The sequence below is a fragment of the Melopsittacus undulatus genome, chromosome 1, assembly GCF_012275295.1.
Source record: "Melopsittacus undulatus isolate bMelUnd1 chromosome 1, bMelUnd1.mat.Z, whole genome shotgun sequence".
NCBI lineage: Eukaryota > Metazoa > Chordata > Aves > Psittaciformes > Psittaculidae > Melopsittacus > Melopsittacus undulatus.
The window spans coordinates 33,164,708-33,177,037 of NC_047527.1; the positions used below are offsets into that span (position 1 = coordinate 33,164,708).

The 12,330-nt window shown below is 37.9% G+C and overlaps 1 protein-coding gene across 1 annotated transcript in view; it reads right to left on the bottom strand.

Annotated features, from left to right (window-relative positions):
- Window positions 1-2,579: 2,579 nt before the first annotated feature.
- KCNB2 (potassium voltage-gated channel subfamily B member 2) overlaps window positions 2,580-12,330 on the bottom strand; it is a 174,774-nt gene continuing 165,023 nt past the window's right edge. The window contains exon 2 of the mRNA XM_005150800.3: window positions 2,580-4,742. Coding sequence (XP_005150857.1) covers window positions 2,580-4,742 — 2,163 coding nt within the window. The remainder of the gene's footprint in view (window positions 4,743-12,330) is intronic.

The window sequence follows — 12,330 nt, forward strand, 5'->3', positions numbered from 1 at the left end:
TTAGTTTTAGTCACTGAAAATATCTCCTAACTAAATAATAAAAAAAAATTAGAAGATTAATTACTATAAAATACTCAAGAGCTAAGTTTTGGAACAGTTGAGATACAACATGATTGAAAAATGTTAAGCAGAATTCCATATAAATAGGAAAAACTGAATGCAGCAACAAGTTGCAATGAAATTCAACTAAGGACAAAAAAAAATCACTTTTATTTTGAGAATTAATGACCAGACATTGTTCAGATAAAACTTTTTTCAAATGACTGAAGCCATGCTTCAGCATTGTCTTGTTATGGAAATCAGAAAACTTATGGAAATAGGGAAAACTTTGTTGTTTTGTTTTGTTTTTTAAACCAAAGGATTGTGCTGTGCTTATTGATTGGCCCAGCCATCAGAATCCATATTTTGAGGCTTTTCAAACTTGCCTTTTCTCCATGGGCCAGGCTTGAGTGAGGTCTGTGGCATCAGCCCAGCCATTTCAAGCAGAGGGCAATGTTGCAACAAAAATGCTTGCTCTTTTACATTAAATACATTAAGTGCCTGCCTTTTTACCCATTTAAGTGACAGAAAATAACACATAAGTAAAAATTAACCTAGATCCCCTATGGGAAGTAAAAGCCTGCTATTACAAACCATGTGTTGGATAGTCTAAAGTGCTTTTAAGGCTTCCATTCTTGATGTCTCAGTGTCTTTGCAATCCTTGCTGTTACAGTGCTGACCTGGAAGAAACATTCACTCACTCCCTTTTGGGCATGGGGAAGTGAGAAGGCCAATTTCTGGCAATAGGCCTGTGGAGCAGTGGGGAGCTGATGCTAGAATTTCTAAACACCTCCTAACACCTCCTCAGATTTTTAACTGCTGGACCCTCTAGCTATTAGCTTCAAGGCTGGACTGCTGCTCCTACAAACTGTTGTAAGGGAGAATCCAATTTCAGCAGAAATCAGAGTACAGCAAAACTGTCCTATATTTTGTTTTAGTGAAAAATAACATTTTGTAGGACATGCTTGTGTAGTTGCATACATTTGCTTTTGATTAGGATTAATGGATTGAATAAATTTTGTATTATTTAGAGAATTGAAGTAATCTATAAGCTTTTTATATTACAGCACTTGGGAACTATTGGTGCTTGATAAAAAAAAATAGCTTTTTTCAGACAGTGGTTAGATGGGTACTTTGTAATGAAGGCTTTGGTTCAGCATCTCTTTTACAGAGCTGGAGAATATCAGAGAAACCAAAGATGCTGACATTTCCCTTTATTTAAATATAAGGGAAAGCCTATATTCCATTTTGGAACAGCCATGGGAGGATGCGTTGAGGCAAAGTTGGTGAGTCAGGTGATGCCATCTGTCAGTTCAAATGATTTAACTGAAAAACACGGACAAGTTTCAGGACATGGAAGACCTGCGGCAAGTGACATGTACTCGAAGCCTGTTTCTTTCAGCTATATGATTTGTGACGATAAAAGGTACTGCTTCCCCTTACAAAGCTTGTCTCTTATGTCCTTACACCATAGTTTCAACAACATTGCCATTATTGAAGTATGGCCACTGCATGCCAAGAAAAGAGAAAAAGAGCTCAAAGACTGTGTAGAAGAAATTTGTTAAATCAAAGGGAAAAAATAGAATGTGTGTAATATTTTTTTAAGACCAAGTTAATAGAAATATTCTAAGAGATTGAGAACATTTGGATATGTGTATATAACCATTTGGCACTATTTATTGCCACAGAAGTAACTATGTTTTTTGTATTTTAAAATGGAACATCTTTCTTCTTAGTTATGAAATGTTGTCAGTTTTCTATAAAAATATCAAATGCTTCAAGTTCTGGTCATTAAATCTTTGCTTTTCCTCACAGGATCATTTAACTGACAAATGCAACTAAAGTTTCGCAAATAAAAAAAGTAATCATGTTTTACAGCACAGATAAACTAAAATACTGTAGTCCTTAATTAACAGATATACTCATGAGCTTTTTAACAGAAAGCAAGATACGTGAGATGCTTTAAGTAGAAGTTGCAATTTTGCAACATAAGTCTGTACAAAACCTCCAGGCAGCACGCTGTGAAGGAAGTACCTGTGTCCCAGGAAATGCTTTTTTCCATGAATCCTTGTTAACAGTAGCTTTTCCCCCAACCCCAAACTATTTACAAATATATGCATTTTGCAAGCTCAAAGCACCTTGTTTTCACATCTTTATGAGTGCATGCATTGACATTTCATCCTTTCATGTGCAAATTCTAAAATTCATTGAAACTAAAAAACCAAAATAAAGTTAAAAGAGATCAAAACCTGTCTACAATCATGAGTGAAAGGATCAAAAATGTCATATGTTGCAGAACACTGGCTCCTAACAGAGCTCTCTTTATTGTATTCACTGTTCTTGAGTATTTTTTTTCCTGTTTTTTTCAATTTGTTACAAAAAGCAGTCTTTTTTTTTTAATTAAACAGTATTTAAACTAAACAACTCTTCATGCCATGCAAAAATAACATTTTATGCACTTTTTTGAGGCTTTCCATGTTTTAGTTAATAGGCATTACTAACTGTTTTAAGAAAAGGTATTTTATTGCTTTTGTAACTAGTCACATGCTAGTTTCACGTGTGGGACAGTAACCAGTTTCTCCTGGACTTGAATGAATTTCTGGGGCAAATAAATGGTTTTCCATTTTGTGACCTTCTTGGTTACTGTCTTGCTTTACCTCACCCACAGCATGGTAAATGTCTTGAGTACAGTTGTGGCTCATGCTTTTGGGTGAAGAGCTGACCTGTGGCTCCTCTGCTAAATGGTTACCACCACTTTGCTTATCACCGCAGCAATTTGTCTTGATATCCTGTTGTTTTTCATGTTCCATACCATGTAACTCCATAAACTCTTCTTCTTCTCCAGTGTCTATTTCAGTGAAGCTTCTCCTTTCTTTTGAAGGGAAAGTGAATATCTTTTTTTTGGGAAAGAGAGGAGATGATTTTTTAGCAGGTCCCTGACAAAGTGCTGATGCATCAGCACCAAGTAAAGGTTGTTCACCTTGAGGTGAATTTTCTTCTAGGAGAATGGTGCTGATGTGCTGAGGGGTGACCTGTGTGAAGTCTGCTCCTGCTGTTACTGGCAGTGGCCTTGCAGTGCTTGGTGGAGTTTGTGGAGCACCGCCTCTATTGTCTTTAAAATTAACTTTAAGGGATCTAGATTTTAATGGGTTGCTACCTTTCAGGGAACTTTTGGGGCTTTCCATGGCAGCGTCAAAATGCAAATGGCCATGCAAAACAGTTTGGGACCCACTGCTATCACTGCTAACAGCTCTGTTGATTGGATTATAGTCAAAGGTGACATCGGTTGGAGAAAACATTCTGTCTTTTGTGAATGGTATAAACTGAGAACTCCTTACTCTTTGGTTGTCTTCCAGGTTAACAGAATCAGCTGGAAATCTCATTTGCAAGTGAGAACCAGGAAACAGAGAAAGGGGAGACCTTTCTGTTTCCGTGAAGTCAGTCGCACAACTGGCAAAACTGTCAATACTGGATGTGCTTCTCATGTCCATTACAATGTCTGTAGGTCCAGGTGACAATGGATCTCTCTGACCTCTAACTTCTTCCATTTCTATTTCTTCTTCATACCCAGGTGGCTTTGCTGAGTGGTCTTGGTAACCAGCATTAAGATTAGTTTGAGACTGAGATTTGGTAATTTCATTATACAGCATCTCCAGTTTTTGGGCACTGAGGTGCTGTGGGCTGGAGGATGCTGCGGTGTTGTTTAATTGCTCGTTGGAGTCCTGCTGACTAACTTCTTGGTATTTGTTCTCATAAGACTTGTTTGAGCTTGTTTCAGACATTGTCCGTCTGGCCCATTTCCACCTGCTTGGGGACAGGTGGTTGTCATCAGGTGTCTCCTTTTGATTGGCTGCTTCTCCAGGCTTACCTGAATCTACTGCTACATCTATCATTTCCATACTGCGAGCAAAGGCATCTTTCAGGTTCATGGAGACAATACTGCCATTTCTTTTAGCTCGTTCAAGTGCTTCTCTCCTCTTAATTGCCTTCTCCTGTCTTTTCTGCTCCTTATAAAACTCTGAGAAATTGTTCACAATAATTGGTATGGGCAAGGCTATGACCAGCACTCCAGCAATACAGCAAAGTCCTCCAACTATTTTACCTAATAACGTCTTAGGATAAATGTCACCATATCCTACAGTAGTCATAGTGATTGTTGCCCACCAGAATGATGCAGGGATACTGGTGAATTTTGTAGCATCCTCATCCTTTTCAGCAAAGAATACAAGACTCGAAAATATCATTATTCCCATGGCTAAAAATAATATCAACAAGCCCAATTCATTGTAACTTCGCCTCAGCGTAAAACCTAAGGACTGAAGGCCTGTCGAATGTCTGGCGAGCTTAAGAATCCTTAGGATCCTCATAATACGAAATATCTGAACCACACGTCTGACATTTTGGAACTGCAGGACACTTTTATTGGACTCTGTGAGGAAAATGGTGACATAATATGGCAAGATAGCCAGTAAGTCAATGACATTTAATGGGCCTTTGAAGAATTTCCACTTATTTGGTGAGGACAGAAAACGCAAAAGATACTCCATGGTAAACCAAGCAATACACACAGCTTCAACGTGTGCTAGCTGAGGGTTGTCATTTGGCTGCCCAAATTCATCTATTTCTTGAAGCTCTGGCAGCGTGTTAAGAGACAAAGCAATAGTGGACAGTACGATGAACAGAATGGACACAATGGCCAAAATCTGTAAAACAAAATAAACAACATTTTGGTTAGACAGATACAAGTGTATTTGTCAGGGCTTGCTTAAATCCTTTCAAATGTTGCATGTGTCAAATAAACACACAATGGTGGAAGCTGCTTTGGCTGCTGCATTCATTATTTTGTTTCAATGTTTTGATTTTTTTACAGAGAAAACATTAGAACCATCTTAGACACAGTGAAAACCTGATTGTTTTACTGTCTGCAGTAAGCCAATTCATTTCAGAAAGCAAGACATAACTGGGCTTACCATTTTTAAATCACAATGGGATGTGACATTTATTATTGCAAGTTACCAAGTGAAGGTTATAAAGTTTCTGCTAACATGCAGAACATTATTAGTTTTCTGCATTATGTGTAATTATGTAAAACTTTACCCAGTGCAGAGAAGTGACTGGGAAATACCAGGTGTAAACTGTCAATTTAGTACTACATAGTGCACACCTTCTTAGCCATGCTTAGATTTATGAGCCAAAAGTCAAACTTATGAGAAAAACAAGAAGCATTGTTCACAAGACTAGTCCTGCCAAATTATCATGTCTAAGCAAATTTCAGGTGCTCAGGAATTGAAGGTATTGGCCCTGAATTAGTCTGAGTGCAAGATGTTAAAAAGTAAGCAGTAGTGTGAAGGTGAATCTAGTTTCTCATCATGATTAAAATGTATGAGTAGACAAATGCTTCCTAGAAATAATGTTTCAATTTCTGTCTCAGGAGATAGGTTTTCTGAAATATTTTGTCATTCATTTTGATAAAGCTTAGGCACCTCTATACTTCACAGCCTTTCATTTTGTCTGGAATAGCCAGTCATTCTCATTCACAGAACCAATATTATGAGAAAAGAAATGAGTCTATCAGAGAACCTAATGGTTTTATTACGAAGTTTAGTTATTTATACTCAAAGGAATATGGTCAGCTTTGAGATAGTGTGCAAAGTGTAACAGTGATACAAAAATTGTTATAACACTTTACTTGGAAAAAATATATCAGTTTGGTTAGAAGTCCTAAGTAAATCCAGTTTTCTATTAGAAATAACTGCAATAAATATTTTCTATTTTAAAACTCAGTTTAAGCTAATTTATCAAAGCATTTGAACTCATTTGTCAGAAGTGGTTCTGTTAAATCTATTTGGTGATGTTCGGTGTAGTCCAATGACACACTAAGTCTAACAAAATTTTTGTAATATCCAATAAGAGTGAATGCATCTAAGCAGAATGCATGCAGGTGTTATGAGAAGTACAGGGGAGAGATCAGTTGCAGTGGCAATAACAGCTCCAGAGATGGAGAGGCACCTCACTCTAACTTTGAGAAAAACAGCAGTAAGCCTGTTTCAGCTATGGGCTACTAAGCACAAATTCAGCTCTCTAAGCACAAACTGAAATTGCTCACAGTGTGAGAGTCCATATTTGGCATCATCGTGCACTTGTGTGCTATCTTTGTCCTCTTTCAGGTAGTAATAGTACAGAATAGGTAGCACCTTTAATATCTGAAGTATTCCAAACAGATTTCTATCTCTCCTTACCAGCACTCCTGTCATTTTTTTGTTTTCCTCATTGGCGGAATAATATCTATTAATTTCTCCTGCCGAGTGAATTGTGGACTACTTGTCTTCATCCTTTGTACAGCCCATTCAGAAAACATACTCTGATTAATTTATCCTGTTTAAGAGGGCTATACATCCCTTTAAAACTTCTGCTATCCACAACAGCAGAAGCAGCCAATCTTAGTAAAGAAAGAGGGTGATAACACTGCATATCTACACAGGGCTGATTAATGAAATTTGTGATGTCCTGTAGCTAGAACAGAGGCAGCCAAAAGGCAAGTCTATCACAGAGCAATAATTACCTTCCAAACTGTGCAAGTTGCTTGATTCAGATTTCACTGATTGAAGCTTAAATAAAGTATACTAGGTTCTCCGCTTCACTGAAGTCACTATGAAATAACTAATGCATGCTTGAGTTCTCTAAAATAGTCAATAACTTAATTATACTTTCAGAATTCAAAGAACAAATAAACATGGCACAGGTCTGAATTGTTGAGCTTGCAATTTCTGTCAAACTGATGGCTTCCTCATTGGAGATGGCATCAGAATGTAAATAACAGCACTGGAAAAATCTCTATAATACAAGGACCCAATTACTTGACATGCATTGTTCTTAAAAAAAAAAGTCATGAAACTTATCTGCCCAACTGCGGTCAGACTGGTTTTAATTAGGAAATGTCATAGGGAATTTATTTTATGCCTAAATGTTCACCAGCATACAAAAGATCATAGGAAAGAGGTGAGTCAATGTATAGCACCCCTTCTTATACTGTGTGAGAAGGCTAAAACTCCATGCTTTTTATAGGTCTTGAACAAAAAACTTTCTTGTTCAGAGTTGCCATCCAGACTGTTTTACTGACAACAACCATCTATCTGTTTCTTCCATCCATTCATTCCTATGCTGGTAATGTGCAAGCCTCAACTCTGCCAGCGATTTTAATAAAACATACTGTATAGCAGGCCTGCAGTTTTTAGTGTTTTATGCATATCATCTGTAAGCATGAGTCTGTTCTTGGTGAAAATTTCCAGTGAAGCTAAGTATTTTGGTTTCTTCTAATGTAAGAATCATCAGCTTTTATTTGTCTGGGACTTTGTTGTCTAACTAAAGTTCTGCATCATTCCACATGTGGTATGTTTTAATTGTTGCAATTGATTAGATGTTACAACTCATTAGGCAAAAGAAAATGGCAGGGGATCACTAGAAAAAACAAGCAACCATGAGAAAAAGAAGTAAAAAGAAGGCACTCCCTATTTGGCGTCTACATAAAGAACACTGTAAATAGTACTACCCTGGTAAATCCTCATAGAAAAGATGTGTCTTATATTAACAGAAGCATTGAGTTTATAAGAAAGGCCTGTAACAGTCTGCTAAGCTAGCTATCCTAATACGGAAGAGCAAAAAATCCACAGCTGACTGAATAATTCCCAACCAAACTTCCTGTGTTAGGTGCATGTTTCTGGAACTGTATTTTAGACTGAAATGCCTGGAAAATTTTACATACTTCAGGTAATCAATCTATAAACACAATTTGTCTATGTCACTCTTGATACACTATTTTAAATCTGCATTTCAGAATATAAGCAATACTCTGCCGAAAAAACAGATTCTGGCAGCTTATGTCATTGAGCTGTATTTCTACAAAACCAGATAAAAATCCAACTCTAATTAAACTTTTAAAATATGTCCTTATAAATTGCAAGTTGTTTCTGAAAAAGAAAATATATATTTAAATGCCTTTTTATGGGCTGGATACAAGACATCTGAATCTGCTACTGATGTAATGAATAGTAACACACTCCTTGAGTGCAGTCTTAACAGGCTGTTCCAGATACTGTTGTTTCTGATCTTTGAGAGGGCAAGGAAAGACTGGTAGCAATCTCTTGAAAAGTTAGTGGTTTCCCAGTATTAAATTGCCACTAAAACCTGGCTTTTTTTCCTATGCACCCATTTCAGTGCTCATTATTGCTATCATTGTGAAGACTTCTGCATAGAATGCACATACAACTGAGGCAGAAAATACAGGTGTAAAGAATAGGCTTCAAATTGCTCCTTGCAGTTCTACAACAACTGATATTGTAAAAAGGCTTCTGACATAACTGATTGTTATAGTTATATAAAGCAGAGAAAAAGTATACATTATGTTCTCACTATAGTTCAGCTGCTCAGGGAAGGTTCAGTTGAGCCACATCTAACTGCCAGTGCAGTATATTTGATTAATGTAGGTTTCAATCTGTAATCAGATAAAACTGTAATAGGAATGTTGTTTTTCTTATTTCTTTTCTCCAGGCTGGGATCTAGGGTAGGATCTAGATCATTTAAATAACAAACAGCAATATAGTCCCATCACTTTTCAAATCTGTAGCCTCCATAAGCACTAAAATTTATCAGACTGTTACCTATGCATCTCTTTCTGCACAGAAATGTATGCTATCTTCAAATAAAGTGCTCTGGCAGTAACTTTGTCTTTAAAGAGTAATCTTTCAGCTTCTGAAAGACTTTTGATAATGGTTTCTGGAGAACTGTATCAACTTTCTTGGGCACTTAGCTATATATTCTCAGAAGCATCTGCTCTTGGGATAGAGGTGTCTAGGTCTAGATTTGGGCAGATAGATAACTGGAGGTTGTCTAGGTTCTTCAGAAACACCTGAGAGCTCTCAAGTGCTATAGGCAGCAGGCCATGCTGTATCTTGCCTAAAGGTGTCCTTAGCTTGTAGCACAGAGCTTCCAACTTAGGCCCAGACCATCCATCAACTCACAGTCACAGTGGCAGAAGTAGAAGGTCAGATCATGGAGGTTTTCATTCCTCTGAGCCTGTGAAAATGCGAGACATTTGTAGGCTTGGTGGGAAGTTTATGGAAATTGGTTTAAATCAGCAGCATCCTTTACTGTCAACAGCCTTCGGACTGTGATATTGAGTTTGCAATTGAATGGAAAAAAAAGTTTTGCTCATTAGGAGCACTGTTTTGTACATCTGCCTAAATCTCTATGTGTCCCGTTCTTCGCACCTGGAACTATCCAAACAAGATGCTCATTGGAGCAACAAAGATAACACTACAGATTGAGCTGCCTTCCAGCTATAAACATTATCACATGAGGAATTTGAACAGTCAGGACATCAGTCTGTAGATATTTAGGGGAAGGGGCCAGTATACTTTCCTCCAACAATGCAAAGGAGAAACACATTTTTACATTTGTACAATCAGGGTAAGTGCAAGGATATTTTACCAGCTAATAATAGCATTTATCGGTACAGCACTATTGCACTGCCTTCAGCAGTTCCCACTGCTCTTCCTAGCTGGGCACTGCAGAACAAAACCATGAGACAGGATCTCTGTTCCTTGTTTCTTCACTGTTTCCCTTCACTGTGCTCCTGGGACTTCCCCATTACAAGCATCACCTCTTACTTATGGCCCACCATTCTACCTTGTGCTGCTCTGCAGAGAGGACTGTATTCAGCTCACACCTGCCTGCTGGCAGTTCTGCGCTCAAGAGTGTGTACTGGTGTGTCACAGTTCTTAGAAGCCTGTTACTTTGAATCTGAGATTACAACAGGCCACCCTGAAAAAGTTCAATAAAAGGTAAGACATTTTGCTACTGATCAATAGAGTAAGGCCGTTACTGGCTACTGCTCATTATAACGTAAGGTCCTTGGTCAGGAGACATAAAAAGGAGACAAACAGGGACAAACCCTACTTGGATTTAGTCCAAACTGGGATGTGATGGAGTTATAGCAAGCCAATTCTAGCCAATCTTAATAGTTCTGCAACAGTGAAAATTATGTAAGAATAGGTGTATTGTATAAGTTTGCAAATACTCCTTAAGTCATTGAAAAAAATCATTGCCAGTTACTAAAATTAAACCTTGGTAGCAATTTAAAATTATTCTAAAACTATTACTGAGAAATAAATAAGACATAAGCTTCCAGTCGGGTCAGGTACTCTGACCTCAGCCTCTGCTTAGTCATTTTTAGAGCTAGGTAGTACTTGCAAGAGTGAAGACAGAATTTCATGATATAGTAAGAAAGAAGTTTAAGTCACTCTGTCATAAGGTCTCAAAACAGGCATCTTTTGTAGTTGTCTTACAGGGCCTGGAAACCATCATTACAAATGGAAAATTGCCACTGCTTACGCACAACTACCCTTTTAGAGTACACCTTTCATGTCTTTTTACCTCTCTAGAATACCTGCTGATCGCAGACTCCTGGCACAACTCCACATAGAACACAGTGTTTAATTTTTGAAAAATAAGATGGAGGAGAGGGGAATAGTTTAACAGAATAACATAAATTTAGTTCAGCTTACAGCTCTGTCACAGTTGCCCTTTCAGGAACACATCTGATAATGGCTCTGACAGCATCTGTGATCATGGAACAGCTTCTCCCTCCCCTGATCTCCCTCCTTGATAACATTATTTAGAATTCTGACCTTTCATTTCCAGTTTTTCCTAGATCATTATTATTAATATTTTTAAGGACTTAATTTGAATATTCCTCACTGATTGTTCAGGATTATTCATTAAGCCTGACATTAACCTCCATATATGAAGGTTAAGCTCTTAGAGTTGTACTTATCTGGTGCCTAAGTGATACATTCTTTTCTATTTGTCTCTTTGCACTGGACTCTCACCTTAAAAGCTAGGTCTAGAAATGCTCATTTAGTAGGTTTTCACTAAAGATTTCACCACTAACTCCATAGACACTCTCTATCATATCTTGAGATATGAAAAGTGTCCATTAGGTCACCAGTAGATGAATAGTCACTGTACTGTCTTCAGTTCAGCTTGACAGACCCAAGGTCCCATTAAGCTAGTGAATTCAAATACTTCTAGATGTTTATTCCTGGTTCCATGAAGTTCAGTGGTGATTCTACCTAAGATGTCATTTCTTAAGTGGTGTATGTCCAGGGGTGTGCTGTCCTAAGAAGATCACCCAGACTGAGAGCCAACACTTGTAGTAGTGAAGCTGAGGGCAGATAGTCAAAAGGATTGCCTTTGGTTCTGTAATGCATCAACCTTCAGGTCTGTGTCTGAGGGGGCTCAAGGGAGGTAGTACTTTGACACATACTGATACCAGTGTGCATGGGAAACCATGATGATCATCAGCATGATCATAATGATGTTAAGTCTAATGGGATGGGTAACAACAGGTAGTTAAACAGATTTTACCACTAGGTTACTCAAACTTCTTCAAGCACAGCTGTAACTGAGCAAGGTATTTGAAATTGGATCTGATAGGTTTCCCTGACCTGAGTAACTACTCCTGTATTGGCACATCCTTCATTTCGGAAGTTCATAAAGCCTTTCTGTGTAGCTGATATCCTTCCTGCTTGAGAGCCCTGCATGAACTCCATTTATTTCACAAAGCCTTCCCATGTCTATCCCTCTTCCACTTCGTGCTGGCCGTCCCATTCTGTAGACTTAAAATTTGCCCTAGAAGACACAGGCTTCTGGAGAGTGTAAATCTGCTTAGGAGAGGATCCTATGTTCTTTGAGAGCAGCCTGGTTTAAATTAACAGCAATAAAAGACATATTCCTGCATTCTGTTACAGGTAAATTACTCATTTTTGTATTTATGCTATTAGGGTAACAGCAATAGAATACATCCCTCCTGCACTCTGTGGTGAGTAAACTGCATTTACTGAATGATTTGATTATTACTCTAGGGAGGGATGACCTTGGGGTTTGCACCACCTAGAATCTCAGCATCAGGATTTAGTAAAATGTAGATTTGAGCATTTGATTATAGCTTAATGTGGAGGTGACTTGGTATAGGGCAATCTTCCAGTGGATATTATGGGAAAATGAGAACCCTGGGAATGTGGACTGATTCTCTATGAATCTGAGCATAGAGGCCATTAAGGTGTATTAGAACACATAGTACATTAGTGACACATAGTAGCTACATAGTAGAAAATGAAGTACAACATTGCTCAAATATGCAGGATGCATTTTCTTAATCTTGTGACAAAAAAGCAGTGACAGGTATGTTGGAGACCAAAGAAATTACACGAGGCACAAGTAATAGGCAATGAC